The sequence below is a fragment of the Scatophagus argus genome, chromosome 21 (assembly GCF_020382885.2).
Source record: "Scatophagus argus isolate fScaArg1 chromosome 21, fScaArg1.pri, whole genome shotgun sequence".
NCBI classification, from domain to species: domain Eukaryota; kingdom Metazoa; phylum Chordata; class Actinopteri; family Scatophagidae; genus Scatophagus; species Scatophagus argus.
Window position 1 is genome coordinate 2,572,114 of NC_058513.1, and position 17,568 is coordinate 2,589,681.

The 17,568-nt window shown below is 40.1% G+C and overlaps 3 protein-coding genes across 5 annotated transcripts; 1 reads left to right on the forward strand and 2 right to left on the reverse strand.

The window, feature by feature from the left end:
* Window positions 1-453: 453 nt before the first annotated feature.
* On the reverse strand, window positions 454-7,366 carry eme1 (essential meiotic structure-specific endonuclease 1). 3 transcript variants are annotated; one of them, XM_046377664.1, is made up of 9 exons: window positions 7,191-7,366; window positions 6,019-6,794; window positions 5,712-5,839; window positions 5,414-5,503; window positions 4,356-4,477; window positions 3,592-3,724; window positions 2,636-2,751; window positions 2,362-2,551; window positions 454-1,654 (listed from the first exon to the last, which is right to left on the reverse strand). In XM_046377664.1, exons 2-9 carry the CDS (start codon window positions 6,770-6,772, stop codon window positions 1,478-1,480), a joined length of 1,710 nt encoding a protein of 569 aa, XP_046233620.1. In that variant the 5' UTR covers window positions 6,773-6,794; window positions 7,191-7,366; the 3' UTR covers window positions 454-1,477. The 3 variants fall into 3 exon arrangements, with proteins under 3 accessions (XP_046233620.1, XP_046233619.1, XP_046233618.1); XM_046377663.1 differs by having other exon boundaries at window positions 7,146-7,366; XM_046377662.1 differs by having other exon boundaries at window positions 7,164-7,365.
* Window positions 7,367-7,723: 357 nt separating this feature from the next.
* On the forward strand, window positions 7,724-9,548 carry mrpl27 (mitochondrial ribosomal protein L27). Its single transcript, XM_046377665.1, has 4 exons — window positions 7,724-7,830; window positions 8,235-8,369; window positions 8,854-8,921; window positions 9,023-9,548. Exons 1-4 carry the CDS (start codon window positions 7,776-7,778, stop codon window positions 9,227-9,229), a joined length of 465 nt encoding a protein of 154 aa, XP_046233621.1. The 5' UTR covers window positions 7,724-7,775; the 3' UTR covers window positions 9,230-9,548.
* A 2,361-nt stretch (window positions 9,549-11,909) lies between these two features.
* On the reverse strand, window positions 11,910-15,540 carry LOC124053093. Its single transcript, XM_046378056.1, has 5 exons — window positions 15,344-15,540; window positions 14,001-14,107; window positions 13,269-13,364; window positions 12,988-13,149; window positions 11,910-12,617 (listed from the first exon to the last, which is right to left on the reverse strand). Exons 1-5 carry the CDS (start codon window positions 15,378-15,380, stop codon window positions 12,405-12,407), a joined length of 615 nt encoding a protein of 204 aa, XP_046234012.1. The 5' UTR covers window positions 15,381-15,540; the 3' UTR covers window positions 11,910-12,404.
* Window positions 15,541-17,568: the final 2,028 nt, after the last annotated feature.

Here is a 17,568-nt window from a genome sequence, read left to right on the forward strand (position 1 = left end):
GTTTATTTTCAGTCATTTTCTCTCTCTGAACCTCCTCTGTCACCATGGACTGTTGTCCCTTTCAGTGTCTCTCTGTATGCAGGACCTGGGGTGAGACATGTTGCTCATCTCTTAAGCCCATTTAACAGCTCGTTACCCATTCGTCTCTTTTGCCCTCTTTTCCTCTGTTCCAGGCACTCATCTCTTCTTGGTCAGGTTCCATTTTTGCTAATGCAGTGGAAATGAGCCGTGGGCATTGCAAAGCGAAGTGGAGCAGATTTGTGGCGACATGTTACCACTGCACTCCATGAAAACACAAACAGGTCCAGGCGAAACAAGGCTCAACACACACAGGAGCACCCAATGACACAGAAAACGCAGAGGTTGGCCATATGTAATTCAATTGGACAGCAGTTAAAACACAAGGGTTGAGGGGTTACCCGACTCATTATGCTTAATTAAACCAGATTATAGGTGACAAAGAGGCTACTGCTCCAGTGTTAAATGAGTATCTTTATTAGTGTAAATGACAGTGGTTTTATCATTCTAGCAAAAGCCACAACAATTAAAAAAAATTAAAAAATTAAAAATAAACATACTTGTAAAGATGCAACTTCATTATTAATTATAGCTAGAACATGGTTTCTTTTGTAAAAGTATTACTCAAAAGGAAAGTCACGTATTCTTTAACCTTTAACAACAACTATACTGACAACTCTGGCTAAGCTAGTGTGAGTTACGCTAACTTTGCACTCATCTGATATACCTCTGCTAACTGCATGAGCCTCACAACAAACTTAAATTTTAAATGAACCATTTAAATTACTTGTTTCTGAGTCCAAATTCAACTGAACACAGAAAAGTGAATAAAAATATGCTAACTGCATAGGGATTTATAGGACAACTAGCTTCACAGCAGATTGTTTACACGTGAGGCTGTGGGATGCTATGGTGTGTTAGCCCGCTAGAGAGGTAGTAGCAAATGAGAAAGCAAATGAGGTGTGCTATGGTAGAAGATTTGAGGAAATTTATTAAAGTAATACTTTTATATGTAATACTGTTATATACTGGCATGAAGCTAGTTTGGTTAGCTGGCATGTTGTCCTGGAGATAAGTTTCTATGCTGTTAGCCACAATAGCTAATCCACAGGTCTCCCTTTTTTTGTTTACCTTTATTAAAATTCTGAAACAGTTTTAAATAAATTATTTCAAACTGTTTCTGAATTTTATGTATATATGTATCTCTCCAACAGAGGTGATCAGTGTAAAGTTAACATGAACGATAGCCAGAAGGAGCCCCATTTGAGAATAAGACCCAACTTGAAAATTATGAGAATTTCCTTTTAACAACTGTATATGATGTTTTTTTTAAGATTATTTCTTAATAATAGTGTTCTTCAAATGTTGTATTTTCATAAAATGTTAACATACATATTCATCACATTTAAAACAAGAAAAAGAGAAATTCTAACTACTCCCTATGAAATTCACTTCAGTGTCACACAGTGGAATCCAGAGTCTGTTCAGGGTCACAAGAGTTCATCATGAGGAAGAGGCGTTTGGAAAGCTCTGGGCCGACCCGTCGAGTCGTGGAGGTAATGCCTTCTCCTCTACGGATCAGAAGGTCGGACAGCAGGGACATCTTCTCACGGTCTGTCTTGCATCGATCATAAGCCTGGAAAGACAAGGAAATATTTAATTTCGATGTACACACTATTCTGTTATCAGATGAGTCTCTCTGAACAGGAGTGAAGATGTTTTGACCTAACTCTGTTGCCTTGATATATAAACTTGGTGTGAATATCCATTACAGTACGTAAGACCGAGCAAATATACCACTATCTGTATCTGTTCAAACACCTAAATTATCTATTTAACAAGTGTGGCTTAAAAAAAAGAAAGAAATGAGTGGCGATACAGGTTGATCAGAAGTTGCTATATTGATCATTATTTATTAGATTAATTAATTAATTAATTGAACTTCAGATCATTTTACAGCACATGTTTTTCCTAAACTTGAAAGAGTAAACTTCAGTTAACTACTAAATGAGGATTTTTCATGTCTTTCATCGCTGGTGTACACCAGCAAGTTCTTAAGTTGCTGTCAGGACAGGACCTACAGCCCTACACTGGATAGGCAGGTGCAGCTAAAGAATGGATGGATGAAGCTTTGAAGCCAAATGAATAAATGATGAAGCTGTGTCTCTATGTCTCTATGTCTGCTACAGTCTCCTGTCTTTAGACTTGATGGGATGTTGATTGCATAATAACAGGAATGTTTATTATACAGTCAGATAAAAGCAATCTGCAGTTATTACTTACTTAAGAAAAGTTTCAGGTGCAAATATAGTAAAACTGGGCTGCTGTGATAGTGTACTGCACCTTTTTGAGCAGCTGTGGAGAGGGGTACACTGCTAGGATGGCTGAGGCCATGTCTGGACTGACTCTGTTCAACTGCTGGATCTGTCTCTTCCACACCTGCAGCAGCCCTTTCCCAGCTTTATCCACCCGCTGCCCTCCCGCCCACTCACTCTCCAGGTAGAAAGAGAAGCCTGTCTTTTCCCGCTCTCGTCTGAAAAAACACAAAAGAACATAGATGGCGATTATTTGACCTAACAAAAAACAAGCCAGACGTAGCTGCAAAGAATTTGTTTACTTGAAAGGGGCTTCCGCAACCGCTTTGGTTGTCATGGTGATGTGATCTGAGAAGTCCTTCCAGGTCGACAAGAAACGAACTGAGACACCCGTGTGAAGTTGGAGATGGACCACTGCCTGATGGAATGATGGAAGACAGAATGATGTCGATCACTATGAAATGATATTCAGGAAACATACCACATCCTAGAGTCTAAACCAAGAAGACAGAGATTAGCACAATAACTCAATTCTCTTGTTGTATTTTATGATGTTGCTCTGTCTAGTGGATGTTGCGTATATTTAATGTACCACTGTGAAACTGGTAAAGACTTGTTTCAAAGAAAAGCAAAGCAGAAAAGAAAAGCAGTCTCTCTAAGTATTAACTGGCTAGCCTAAATAACTTAACTTACTTTCTGAACAACTTACTTAAGTTGACAACAACTGATGTTACCATCACTACTTAAAATTACATTCAGGAAGAGTCTAAGGGTACCTTCAAGTAGTTCTTAATGGATGATGTTTGACACTTTAGGGAACAGTTTATTTGACATGCACTACCTGTGTCTCATCTGCTAAAACGGAGAGGGAGGGGTTTATGAACTATAGTGCAGCCAGCCACCAGGGGGCGATCAAGATGTTTTGGCTTTACTTTTAGGGAGCTTTGTATACAATCAATGAGATGATCTGCATAATTTAATTTATTTTCACCCTAAGCAAAGAATGAGAGTCTTTTAGGGTATAAGATAAGGGACAGCATTATTGTTTTTCCTTTTATCACTTAAATCATACAAACAATCCATTAAAAACAACAACAAATTAAGAGTCCCTTCATTTTCCATTGATTATTTCCTTAAATAATAAGGGTAAATTAATGGAATTTACAATTTTACAAAATACAAATTAAGTGAATAATTTAGTTTTGTTTTTGCATTTTCATTTTTCTTTTCTAAATGATGAAATATGTGACCATCCTACCTCCTCCACTTCTACTCGTGACACCTCAGGCAGCACCTCATCTCCACCATTCTTCTTTCTCTTCTTCACTTTTCCTCGCTCCTCGCCCGCGACTGCCTCTCGAAACCTCTTCTGGCCCTGTGACTTCTGGGATCTGAGAACAAAAAAAAAATCTTATTACATCCTCTGGTCTGAAAATGCTTTCTGGTTCAGCTCCCTCTGCTCCATTTCCCCTTCTTAACACACATTTCTCACACTGTTTCCAGGTGAGCTCTGCCGGACTCTGCTGACAGTGATAGGTGACATACTTTCCTATGTTAAGGCAGCAGCACCAGAGCTGTTAGCGTGAGTCTCATCTCCTCTGCCTTCTCCACCCGATCAGTCTTCTGCAGTCAGACACTGAGCGACTGAACTGCGGGCAGCTCAGTGATTGAGTGCCTTGCACAACAGTTCTCCATCAGTAGCTTTTGTCCTGGCCTTTCACACACGGAGAAACCGTCACATGTGTTTATTTGATTGGCCTTTATGAAGAACACCAATCAGAGTATTTATAAAATTGGCCTATAACGACCAGTGGCTGATCAAAGGGTGCCACCTTAATATAAAGGTGCATAGGTGCACATAAAGATGCATATGATGCAATGAATTCTGACGTTGTATAGACTGAACGGTTCATTGAAAATTGTCAGTAATCAGTGCTTAGTTTTACATCAATTTCCAAATGAAGTATTGTTGATTTCAAATGTTTAATAGATCTAGATCCCAGCAGGCGCTGTCCTTCCTACCTGAAGTATTTCTCCAGGTCGACGACCACCAGGCTGAGGGCCTTGCAGGGGTTACGCCTCTGCTGCTCCTGCACCCATGACGTCAGAGTGGGACCAGAGCCAGACCTGCCATGCCTCTCCTCCTGCATTACACAGCATATTGGTTCAACAGGAAGTGTATTTACAGTATATGAAACAACTATCAACAGCTAGGAGTGGGTAATGTGACTAATATATATATATATATATATATATTGCCTGAGCAAAACTATGGTGACAGTTGATTTAGCTTTTTAATGAAAAGATCTGTGAGGTGATTTTAGAGAGTTACATTATCACTAAGAACCGGTGAGCTCGGAGCAGAGTGTCACAGCCAAGGGATTAGCCAACTGTGAGAAGAATATAAAATAACTCCAATCTTGCCCTTTAATGTTTTGATATATTTTTATATAACACAAACTCAAGCTCATCTCAAACATATTTCCTTCGTATTTGCATTTTCCAATTGCAAAGGGAAAGCAAAATGATGTCAGATACCACTCGCTCTGCCTGTTGTAGCAGTTACCATGTGGGAAACGCGATAAATCACTGCCCACCAAGACAAAGTATTTCAAAAACAGCTTTATTCCGACTGCAGTAATGGCTCTGAACTCCTCCTGCTGCCCAGTGATATGTTGTTGTTTGAAGGTGATGTATGAGGTATACTATGGCCATTTGTTTATAGCTGTTTAATATTGCTAATGTGTTTGATGTTGATGGAAAATGCGGTTTCACGCTTGAAACAAATACCATCTGCTCAGCTGTAGAGTGATAAAAGTGAGCTCACTCCTTTCTGTTTATATGTACACTCCATTGCTGTAGTTCATATTTTTCAATTATCATACTGATGTTATTTTCTGTTACAGTAAATATTCATCCCGGTGTTCTGCTCCTACCAAAACTTCATTCTCACGGTTCTATACTGTTGCTGATGTCAGCGACCCCATTTTCCCGTTCATGGTTCATGAAGTTTCATAAGCGGCGAGGTCAACCCAGTCTGTGGATGCTGTAGCAGCACCAGCCGCTGCCACTACACCAACCTGGATGTAGCTGTGGATCAGGGTGATGATGTCATCAACTGTCATCTGCATCACAACATGAACCTCTGGTACACACACTCCATCGCCTTGCTGAGACACACAAAGAACATACAGGAGATCCATCACTGTTTATCAGATAGTTCATTTGGAGGCATTATTCCTGGTGAAACCACTCCACCTTCTCAACCCCGGTTTAAGGCAATTACAGCAAAGTGTCACAGTAAAGTTGACAAATGTATATTCATGTGTCACCTTGATCAGAACCCCTGCAGTGGGACAGTACCGTGTGTCTTATCACCTGTGCACAGGGTGTCCTCCTCATCCAGCTAACACTGCGTGGGAGAGGCTGTTTCTCTATGGCGCAGCTACAACCCAGAGCTTGTACCGATGCCAGCAGAGTCCCGCCTCCTTCCAGCTGTAAGAGAGCTGCACACACAAATCATTATCCGCAATAAAGCCATGACACAGCTTCAGTAATGGCTTCAAAACATAAAGCAATAAGCACAATATAAAAACAAATCTGCAGACACCTGCAGGGCACAACTGACTTCAAAGTGATTTTGTTATCCACTTATTCACAGTGCCAAGTATGTTCTCCTCTTTACCTGGGTCCACAGCAACCACCATATGCTTGATACACTCCTCCGGCCTCAGGGCCTTGGCAGCCTCCGCCACAGCTTTCCTCTCTGCCTTCTGTCTCTCTTGTTCCTGCCTGAGTGCCTCCTTGCATCTCTGCTGTTTCTCCCTGGCCTGCCTCCTTCTCAGAGCCTCCTCCCTGGAGGCCTGGATCTCCTCCGCAGTCCGCTTGGCAGGTTTCATCTTGGCAGGAGATGTCTCAGTGCTTCCTGCACTGAAGAGAGGCTTCGGAGGCAACCACCGCTGAGGGGGAGCTGCCGCCTCTTCCAAGCTACCTGAGACCCCGTGCTTAGCTGTTCTCACCTGATGGAAGCTGAGCGGCTGCTCGGACTCTGGAAAGCTTTTCTGGCAAGACAGCTGTGAGCTGGCAAGATTGGATGTCAAATTCTGCTCAGCATCTTTCCCATTAGTGACAGCGGAGGTGGCACTAATCACATTGTCTTGCCTCTGTTTGAGTCTCTGTGCCAGAGGGACATAAGGTGCATCGTCATCAGATTCGCTGCTGATCATCATTACATCAGTCATTCCTGTACATGCGCCCGCATTTCCCTTTGCTGGGGAGAAGATGGCTGCTTCTTCTGCACCGGAGCCATCCCGCTCATCCAGGTCTGGTGTCCTTAAGTGGTTCTGGGAGGCTCGGCTGATGTGTCGCCCTGACTGAAGGAAGTCAAACACAGGCAACTCCTCATCAAGATCACTGGTGGAGTCACTGTAGCTGCCCATGTTGCTTCATGTCCGAGCAAAACTGTTTATAAGATATGACACCAGAATTATTACAGGATCGTCGTAGTATAGGCTATTCTTGGCTCCAAAACGCCTTTGCTTCTGTAGCACAAAGGCATCCAAGCTTCTTTCAGAAATATGTCACTTCTAGAGTGTGAGCAAGTACACGTTACTATCGATCAGTCATGACGTAGAACACTCACCGCGTACTGATATGTTACTGAATTCGACGTACAGATAACCCAACAAGCAGAACTTATATCAGAAGTAATACAGGAATCCAAAGAACATGAACACTGAACAGATACAGCGTTACAATAACAGGAGATAAAGGTTAGCAGATGTTAGGTTAGTAGGAAGTGACTTTACTCACAATATTCTGCATACTCACTTTTTTCGAAATCCTGCATACACACACCTGGTTTATTAAAAAGTAAGATATTTGGGTAAATATCTGCTGCTTGCGCTAGTTGCTAGCTCTACTTTGTACATATTTATCTCGATGTTCTCAAACCACGTAAGGTTTTGTCTGTGTTGCATGAGAGCTCGTTTGATTTCCGCGGCTGTCGTTCCATAAACGTAATGCTGCATTCACGTTTATGGAACGATCCTGTACCTGCGAACCCAACAGCGATTCCGTTAACATTAAACTCACACACACGGAGTCAGTGACATGCTTTCCTAAAATTCTAAAGATGATGTCTATCATTAACCGCAGGTGAATTAATTTGTGCATTGGAACACGGCATTTTGTATGTTATAATACTTTTCTGAGGTGAATGGTTAATATCGGCCCGCCTACCAATCTTAAGGCACTTATATATTGGTTGTATTCTTTTTTTAGTTTAAACTTGTTTACGCGTTACTTTTGCAGAAATCTATCAACAATTTGTCAGTGAATGATGATCAGTACAGTACAGTGAGTTCTTACGGATGATCTTTCTAGGGAAACTTGAATGCACCAAAAATATCCGGATGTGACGCAAATACGGAAGTGACGCACATGACATTTTTCAACATGGCAGCGCTGGCGTCCTTGATGCTCAAGTCCAGAGCAGGTATCGGTTATTTAAATTTGTATTTAATACATTCTTCGTGAATTTAAGCATTGTCCATGAGAATTTGATAAATTGGTTTATTTATTCCCGGCAGCTCCCTGGTGTGTGTACACATAACGTCACGTTTTAAACAAGGGATGTTTACATGCTAACTTCCTCGCTGTACTAGCATGTCAATTGCTAAATTAGCACTGAATGTCAAAGATAGTAGATGTCAGTGTACACATAACAAAAGTTATTGTGTGTTTCACGGATTAACCTTCTTTACAGCAATACTTTAACTACCAGCAAGGACTACAGACGCTCGGAGAGGATTACAATGTGTAATAAATTTGTGGTATTTAAAATATCTGTTTAGGCTGAATGAATTAGACTTTGACTTCTCATTAACTTTGTGCTGCTAGTTTCAGGTCTGTTGGTGCCTGGTCAGTCCTCTCTTCTGGACTCTGTGAGGTTTGCATCTAAGAAGGCTGGTGGTAGCTGTAGGAACCAAGGAGGAAGGAAACCTGGCCGGAGATATGGTTTCAAGAAACAGGATGGTAATGACAATTTTTTTTCAAACCACTGCCCATATAATCCCCCATTAGACAGTCTGCTCTGCTTGTTTAAGGATAACGATGACACATTTTGTTATTGTAAATAACTCCAATGAAACATCCAGACAAACAATGAATGTAAATTAGCAGCAACATTATTATACTACATTAGTTTTAGCCAGGGGAGCTAATATGGTGGCAAGTGTATGTGTGTGTAGATGTAATATGTGTTTTTCGGGAGTGTTTCATTTTTTAAAAACACCTGCTTAAGAGATAAGCTTTTAAAGTTTTATATTATTCTTATTGCCGCCAACTCTGTGTTACCCTAACCCTTTGTTTTAATTTGTATCGCCTTGCAGTGATATTTTCCAGTACATAACCTTACATCTGAGATTAGCTTCTGCTTCTGTGTCAGCAGATCTTTGCACAGGGTGCACAGATTTTTTTTTGTGGGGTGATCTAACCTCTCTTTTCATTTGTTCACAAGGTAACTTTGTCCATGCGGGTAACATCCTTGCAACCCAAAGGCTGATGAGATATCACCCAGGAGCTCATGTAAGTTGCACTTTTTCTAACCAAAAATGTTGATCGGATGTCGTGAAAGCTTACATGTTCTCATCGTGCACCTCCTCCTATCCTCCTTGCCCGTCTCACAGGTGGGGATGGGGACCAACAGGACACTCTTTGCTCTGGAGGACGGCTACGTCAGGTTCACCAAGGAGGTCTACGTCCCACCACCACGCAGCATGAAGGCCACCAGGATCATCACCAAGCTGCCCAAAGGAGCCGTGCTCTACAAGACCTTCATCAACATCCTGCCACTCAAACAGGAGGGCAAGTTTAAACTTCTGGGCTTGGTGTAAAACTGACAGGACTGGACTGGGAGGTCCTAATTTCCCAGATGTTGTTGCAGTGGCCAGGATCAGAAAGGATTGTTTTGACTGAAACTATGGCTGATTTCCAGAGATGGAAGTGAACAGCAGACCGCGAGCCACAGAGGAGTCAGTGAAACCTCCTGAGCTTCCTGCCTCTGAGGTCCAAGATGATGTGACACTCTATTGACTTAAACACACACAAGAACAGGTTAAAAGTGTGTAACCATGTGTTGAAGTCATTCATTACTGTTATTGGTCTCTGTATTGTACTTAATTTACTGTATTAAAGTTTTATATGTGAAAGTCATTTAATGGCTGGGGTTTTTATGGGTTTTATTACTATTACTGTAAACATGAATTTGACATGACTGTATTAGCTGGTTCCTCTGTGCTCTTACAGCTGTCTGAAGTTGGCTGAGCTGGAAGAAGATGATGTGTGTGTTTACATGTACCAATCAGTGCTGAACAACATATGAATCAGAATTCAGTGGCAGTTTTGGGTTAAGCTTGAAAAGATACTTTCTGAAGATATTTGGTGACAGCTTTCGTTTAGATCCGATCAAACCATATTCACAGTGCATCTGACTTCTTTCTGGGATTGAACTGACTGCAAACCACAACTTCACCATGTAGGAAAACACACTGCGCACTCTTTTATCTGTCATTGAAAGAAACAGGTTGATTTTGCAGTATTTTTACACATAAAGCAGAAGGATCTTTGGCACCCCAAGCAAAGAAAAAATAAATCATTCAGTCATTCAAATCAGATTTTTTTTTTTTTAAGGTCTCAGAGAACTGGTGATTTATGACTGAGGGTGTCTTCTGACTTTAAGTACAACTGTTGCTAATTTTTTTACAGTAAGGTAAAAGGTGTTTTATAGAAAAAACAAACCACCTGTGGTTTGAAAAATGTAATGCTAGAAACTGACCACAAGGTGTCGTTCAATCACTGCCACAGTATGGAGATATTTAGCTTTAATGAATTTAGGTGTGGTGGTTCATTTTGTTAAGACTCAGGGGGACCTCAGGCTGTTAGATTCTTTTCACAACTGAATGATCTTTCTGGATATTCCACTTTTCACCGAATATGCTCAAACCTCATTCCCACTATTCCTTTTAAGCAGATTTGACTGTTAAAATAGTAATGATTTATCACTAAGGACAAACTTTGAATTTGACCTTTGCTTATTTGGACACAGACGTGTTACAGAGAATTAATTAAGATTTGATACCAAATTTTCAAGTGCTTCTATAGAAAAAAAATACTTTGGGTTGAAAAGGTGCAATATCTTAACTGACCACAAGATGGCAATCACTTCTATATTAATGTGTCAGCTGCTCAGTTGGATTTTGTCCTGTATGTCTAAGTATTAGGATCCAAATTGCATATTGATGTTGCAGATTCATTTCTTCATAGACTGAATGTAGAGGTTTAGTGGTCTTAAGACACTTAAGTTTTGCGATTACTCAGTCACTGGGGCACCCCTTCATCAGGCTATGCTCTACCATTTCTTCAGATCAACAGTCTCTGTATAAAATGTGTTGTGAATGGCACAAGCTTATCAGCAAGACATTTTTTCAGCATTTCTTTCAAAGAGCTTTCAAAAGGAATTGGTACATAAACAGTTGTATTTCAAAGGCTTGTGGTATGCCGAGGGAGTGTGGGTAACGCCTGGTACACTGTAAGGGAGTTGGAATGCTGTCATGAGGCAGAACAAGTGATGGATGTGAGGAGTTTGCAGACATGGTGCTTTAATTCTTAGGGGCCGAAGGGTAACTCGTTGTTCGTAGGTTAACATGCACTCCACTTCCTTTTGGATAATGCACCATGGGTAAACTGAGGGATATTTCTATGAAGAAGTCTAAACAAATAGATTGTTTGACATCTGCCGCTGTGTACACATTTTTCTTTGTTAAAATGAGTCATGAAGTTACTGAATAGCCGCTGGCTATTTTGTTCCAGAACTGCATTCTTGGTTCTCAATCCAGGCCAGTATCAGTGTAGGTCATTCTCAACAGATGAACAACAAAACATACAGTTTCAACAGTGCGGTGCAGTGCAGCTCTAGCATATGCCTCCTGCTTGTGGTGGGTTTGTGTTTCCCGTGGTTAGTGTTTGATCTGGGTTAAAGTGTAACCCCGTGCTGTTGTACTTCACCTCTAAAATTCAAAGTAAGGGTCATTAGCGATGAGCACAGTCCAAACAGAGTTACTGTTTAAGCAATGCCTGGAGACCTCGCTTCTGCTGTCTGGAAATTTGTGAAGCAATTCAGTGTGAAAGACAAGGTTTGCTTTTTAATCTTATGTTGCAAAATGAGTGCACCAATCACACTCTAACAGAGTTTTTAGTTTTTAGTCTACCGGTGGAAATGGCTGCCTGTCTATTGGTCAGTCAGTTCACTACTTTGGTCTAGATTTGAATATCTAAATATTGAATGAACTGACTTGAAAACCTGAAAAGATTGCCATGAAATTAGAGTCAGGCCTTCGTGACTCCCACAGGATGAAGTGTAGTAACTGTGGTGATCCCATGTTTTGCCTAGTGCTGACACCATTGTGTCGAGCACATTGAAAGGTCATTCCCATGAGCTTCGGCTGTATACCACACTTACAGAGTCAGGGACTAAACCCCATACTGTTGTTGAGTAAGTACCAGTTTCTCTAAAACTTCATCTGTCCATTTTTTTTATTATTATTGTTAGCGTCAACGGAAAACTTTTGCATCCCATGATGGTCTCTGTGTTATTTCAGAGCTTTTTAGACTCTTATAAAAGCAAAGGTTCCATGGAAATGCTGGAAATCAGGATTTCATTGGTATAAAATCTGAATCTGAATAAAAGGCTTCAGTACAAAAATATCCTGATCAGTATCTAAGGAATCACATTTGTCAAATCTTTAAATACATCCTTCCGTTACATCATTCTTAAAAAACACAATGTCAGCGGAGAACAATGCTGTTATGTCTTTCTAATATCTATGTACAGTTTGAGTCATTATCATGAGAATACCTCCAAGCAGAATCACTTAGATCTATCAACAGCTCTGCCTCAAAGCACTAGCGTTCCCTTCCCTCTTTTCTCGTCCCTGATGACGTCAGTCTCTTGGCTCGTACAGCAGTAGCCCTCTTCGTCATGATGTGGCTTGGCAGAGAATTCTAGGCCTATCATATAGACAGAAACCTGGGGCTGTGTGCGGGGCAGTGGGAGGAAGACTGCCCCTGGTGTTCTGTGGATGGCTGACTGGTGCGTTGTGTGTCTTCACAGAGGTACGAGGAGTCTTCCTGAGTGTGGACAGACTGGTGAACATCCAGAGGGTGCAGATGTACAGGTGAAATGTCAAAGGACTGTCGAAGGGTTTCTTCATATGTTGGTGGAGGCTACAGTGGAATGTGACAAAGAAAATTATTATTATTTATAAGATATTATGTACTTCATAGCGAAACTCCCTGATTTAAGATATAAGGATCTGTGTACTAGTCATTAAGTATTATTCAATCTGTAAAAATGATTGTGTAAGAACTATTCTAGAGGAGCTTTCAAAAGTCAAAGAAAACAACCCTGATGATGTCATCAGGATTATCTCAGCATCATTTCAGCTAATATATATATAATATATGTAATTCCTCAAATTGTGAACTATTCCTTGAAATATTTTTTTACTTCATGGTGAAGTGCTATAAAACTTTTCCACCTACTGCCCAGAAAACTGAATGACCAAACAGAATCTGTGCTGTTGCGTGTGCTCACCTCACTGTGGCAGCCATTGAGGCCGAAGCGCTGTGAGATCATTGTGTGGATCTGTCTCTGCCGGTCCTTCTTACGCACGCTCTCATAAGAAGGCAGCCTCGGCAGAGCGTCATTCAGGTGGTAGTCATTTGGCTTTCCTATTATGAACAGCCTTCCAGGAATCTAGATTACACACACACACACACACAAATAAATACAAAACGTGTGGCATGCAGCGCAAGATCCATGTTAAAATATTTGCGTCAATTTTTATTTATTGTTTTTAATTTTATTTTTTTTACCTGTGGTCCAACAGCTCCGTGGTTCATGGCAGCTCTGTGCTCATTATGGGCGATCCCAATCAAAGAGTGCCTGCTGTGGTAATGGGGAGATCCATCCTGGGAAGGGACATCATCGGGTATTAATTATAATTTTACAGTGTTTAATTACTCTAAGTAGTATTGTTTCTGATGGTAATATGGTCTGTTATAATTTGTTTCATCTCAGCATCCACAGCAACAACAATAACATTATATTTCACATAGCGGGAACTTTACAAAGTGATAATTTGTGTTAACAACTGTGTAAACATTTCAGGTAACAGGAAATAGAATCACACTAGTCTTTGTTTTTTCACTATCTTATTTTGCTTCTAAGCTTTCCTAACATACATAACACAATTTTGCTGGTAATACTAAATAATATTTTCACAGTGTGGTATAAGTACTTTTACTTCTAAAGATTCTGAGTACTTGTTACACCATGTCTGGTTAGTACATACACAGTGCACAAAGGGTGGTTTTTGGGGTGGATAAAGGGGGCCCAAAAGTAAATTTATGCCCTGAGGCACCCTAAGAGGTGAATGAGGCCATGTCTCTGAGACTACTTTTGTTGGTTGTTGTTGTTGTTGAATTTCTTTCACTTCTTTTTGTACACTGATTACATTGGCTACTGTTGGCTACTGAATATGGATTAAAAACATTTTACATTTATTGACTAAATGGTTGGTTACTGTAGTAGATCGTAGTTCTTACTGTATAGTGTTCTGTTCTGTAGGGTCTGAATCTGCAGCAGAGAGGATCTTTTCTGTAGAAGACCACCACCAGCATCAAGATCACTAAACAAAACGCTACACAGGACACTGCGATGCAGGAGAAATACAACACACTGTTACTGCTTCAGAAGAGGGCAGAGGCCTGTTACACAGCAGGTCATATGTGGATGTTACAGTAGGAGACTCGGACTAAGTGATGTCTACATGCAGTGATGGCTTGTAAGTATAAAAAAATATCTTCAAAATTTCCTGACAGATATTTTTGGACGAAGTATTTTGGTCAGTCAGGGAGATCGATCTGGACAACTATCAAATATTATTGAACATGGAAGATTTTTTTTTTCTAATATTGATAAAAATGTAAATTCTGATTTATGCTGACGTGTTACACGATAAAAAGGAAGAGAAGCTTAGATACAATAATCTCTGTAGAGATTGGATTTCCATGAAAAAAGAACAAATGGACTCCAATGAGGCATGAAATCCATAAAGTGAACTTACAAAAGTGAAGTTGATGAGGTGGAAACATTAAATATATTGTCCTTGTACTGTTTTCATTTGAGTTTATGCAGCCTCCCAACTCTTTTGGAATTAGATTGTAAATTGACTTTAAAATACAAACAGAATGACTGAATGACTGATTGATACTTACAGAACAATATGTGTAATAAGCATAAAAATAAACACTCAGTAACCCAGTATTGTTTATATCATGTGAGCTATTTTATACTGTTGATGTGACATATAATTCTGACTGCAATTCCCAGTCATGTGACACACTCACATTGTTACCATACTGACAAGTTCTGTGTCCAAGTTACTTCCAATAGCTTTTCTCTGAGGCGAACCAAATGAAGCGACGATGACATGTCCACTAGACATGTAGCTTACAGCAAAAGCTGCCCGCAAATTACATTCAGCATTCAGATTCTTGATAAGGATTTGAGAAATGAAATTAATTTGAGAAATTCCAGAATTAAAACAGATAATTTAGTTTTGTTTGAAGTTTTTGCCAGCATGCCTTGTCAAAGTAGTCTTTAAAATAAGAAATCATTAAGAACAACTACAATCAATGCTTTACTAACATGTTAGTCCCCACATATTACTGTCTTCTTTAGTGGACCTCTCTCCCCACGTCTCCCCTTTTATCATTACTGATGTTTTGGTGAATCAAAATGAGTATACAACTCCTAATGGTGGTAATCAGCCACAATGAAAATATTGTCATCAAATAAGCGGGAAAAACATGATCTTTACTTGTTTTAGTTTAATGTGAAAAGATGAACTGTGACAGTGATGAGAAATAAGAAGTGCTGGGCTCACCTGAAGCTACAATGACAGTCAGCAGCTCTGGAGCCATCGCAGTGATCTCTCATGGAGAAGAAATGAAACTTTAATCTCTCTTTCAGTCAGTCTCCTCACTCTGCACACCTCATCTATGTCTTTCAAAACAAATCACTCCTTTGTGCTCCAGCCGAAGGAAAATAGGTGACTCTTTGGCTTTTTCGAAACCCCCCCCCCAACCACCACCACTGGATTAACCAGAGGCTAAATATTAACACCTTGTAGGTCAGTCGCTGCAGAAATAACTCACGTCAAAGAGCCGTGTCCTCATTCCACAAAAACTGAGGGAAAACACTGACAACGCTGACTCTTGTGCAAACTCTAGTGGAAGCTAATGGAGAAGTAATCAAATACATGTAGTCAGTGAAATCACTGCTAGACATGATCGCATATTTACAACAAAATATTACTATCACATGAAAGTAATACTGCAGTGGGGGTTTTACATCTTTTGTCAACTCGTTGTCCTTTGTTTGATTTGTATCTGCTGAAAGGAAAGGAAATATTGGCCTTTAATAAAGGCACATAAAAATTATCGGTAAAATTCTTTGATGTTAATGTAAGTAGAAGTATTCATTATGCAGCAGGACTGCGGCTGTGAGAGTCATATGAGAATATGTTATGTCTTAGAATTTGTAGTACTGATGTGTAAATCAATAATACAAATTTTAAGTGGCACTTTCACATGCCATCTCAGCACACCATTTCACCACATACATAGATGAGCAGAAAACATTTTCAAAGAAATTTATAAAATTTTGAATTCTTAATATTTTCTAGGCTCCAGCTCCACCGCGACCCTGACAGATAAGCGGTATAGAAAATGGACTGATAATGTTTTCTGTAATTTACAATAAGCATAGACTGTCAGTGAAAAAAGTACAAAAATGAGTTAGGATAACATCACTTTGTACACAAATACTGTAAATAGAGTGTATTATAGTTGAATTCTTAGATGTATTTGTGTGTTTCTTCAGCCTGGAACTCTTACAGATTCTTTAAGAGTTTGTGCTGAAAAGGGTAGAATTTTGACAACAACAACAAAAAATAAATAAATAAGAAAAACAAGAACTTAACTAGAATTGATAAAAAATGAACCTAGTATAAACTGTAAAGTGATTTGACTTGACTGCTGTGACCTGACTCCTTAAAACCTTGACCTGAAAGTTGTACCCAAACAGGTTTTTAAGCCTCATGTGTTTATATGGTCCCTTAAAATATTGTTCTTTAAAAACTAACAGACAAATTAGATGTAGATTGAATGTATGAGCCATTAGTCTTCTGTATTAAAAAAACAAAACTTGGCCTTTGCCATGTATGCAGTGGTTAGCACTGTCAAATCACAGCTAGAGGGTTCCAGGTTGGAATCCCGGTCTGGGTCCTTCTGTGTGGAGTTTGCATGTTCTCCCTGTGCCCACGTGAGTTTTCTCCAGGTACTCTGACTTCCTTCCTTGTGTCATGTAAATAAATTGCTTATTGCAATATAGCACTCAACCCCACAGTTCTCAAGTGCTTTAATCAAATAGGCTGAGCCCACATTACATCCTCCCCGCTCATCACACTCGACCACTTCAGTTCGCCTACCGGTCAAACAGGACCACAGATGATGTGGTATCATTTGCATTGCTCAAAGCCCTCTCCCACCTACATGCTAATGCTGTTTATCAACTACAGTTTTGTAGTCTTTTAACTCCACAGTGTCATCTAAACTCATCATGGAGCTTTGAGATGAATTACAGATGGAGATGAGTCAGCCTACAGAGCAGAGGTAATCACCAGGTCTGAGGTGGCCACCATCCAGGAAGTCCACAGCTAGTGCTGCAGGAGGAAGGCACAGCAGATCCTTTCTGACCCCAGCCATCCCAGCCTCTTCACACTCCGGTCGTCTGGCAGGTGGTACACAGTTTGTATACCCACAAGCTGTCAGGACACTGAACTAATGTCACCACACTTGAACACTCACCAAGTACTGTACACATACTACACAAACATGGCATACACTGTTAAACTACCACCTATCACTTGACAAGTTGAGCTATGGAATTATTATGCCAGCACCACATTGCACATAAATTTAAAAAAAAATCTGTTTTACATTGCAAAACTACTGCTGTTTACCACTTATATTGTTAAAATGTAAGTGTCGCACTACTCATTTTGACAGCAGACTGCTGCCACATGACTGTATGATACCCACTCATCCA

What these genes read in the sequence shown, in the direction of transcription:
- eme1 (XM_046377664.1), bottom strand. Translation starts at nt 6,772, where the DNA reads ATGGGCAGCTACAGTGACTCCACCAGTGATCTTGATGAGGAGTTGCCT. An exon ending in GTTGCGGAAGCCCCTTTCAA is followed by an intron (nt 2,552 to 2,635) that starts GTAAACAAATTC and finishes GTGTTTTTTCAG; the next exon opens with ACGAGAGCGGGAAAAGACAG. An exon ending in CTCCACAGCTGCTCAAAAAG is followed by an intron (nt 1,655 to 2,361) that starts GTGCAGTACACT and finishes TTGTCTTTCCAG; the next exon opens with GCTTATGATCGATGCAAGAC.
- mrpl27 (XM_046377665.1), top strand. Translation starts at nt 7,776, where the DNA reads ATGACATTTTTCAACATGGCAGCGCTGGCGTCCTTGATGCTCAAGTCC. An exon ending in TGGTTTCAAGAAACAGGATG is followed by an intron (nt 8,370 to 8,853) that starts GTAATGACAATT and finishes TTTGTTCACAAG; the next exon opens with GTAACTTTGTCCATGCGGGT. An exon ending in GATATCACCCAGGAGCTCAT is followed by an intron (nt 8,922 to 9,022) that starts GTAAGTTGCACT and finishes CCCGTCTCACAG; the next exon opens with GTGGGGATGGGGACCAACAG.
- LOC124053093 (XM_046378056.1), bottom strand. Translation starts at nt 15,380, where the DNA reads ATGGCTCCAGAGCTGCTGACTGTCATTGTAGCTTCAG. An exon ending in ACGGAGCTGTTGGACCACAG is followed by an intron (nt 13,150 to 13,268) that starts GTAAAAAAAATA and finishes TGTGTAATCTAG; the next exon opens with ATTCCTGGAAGGCTGTTCAT. An exon ending in TCAATGGCTGCCACAGTGAG is followed by an intron (nt 12,618 to 12,987) that starts GTGAGCACACGC and finishes ATTCCACTGTAG; the next exon opens with CCTCCACCAACATATGAAGA.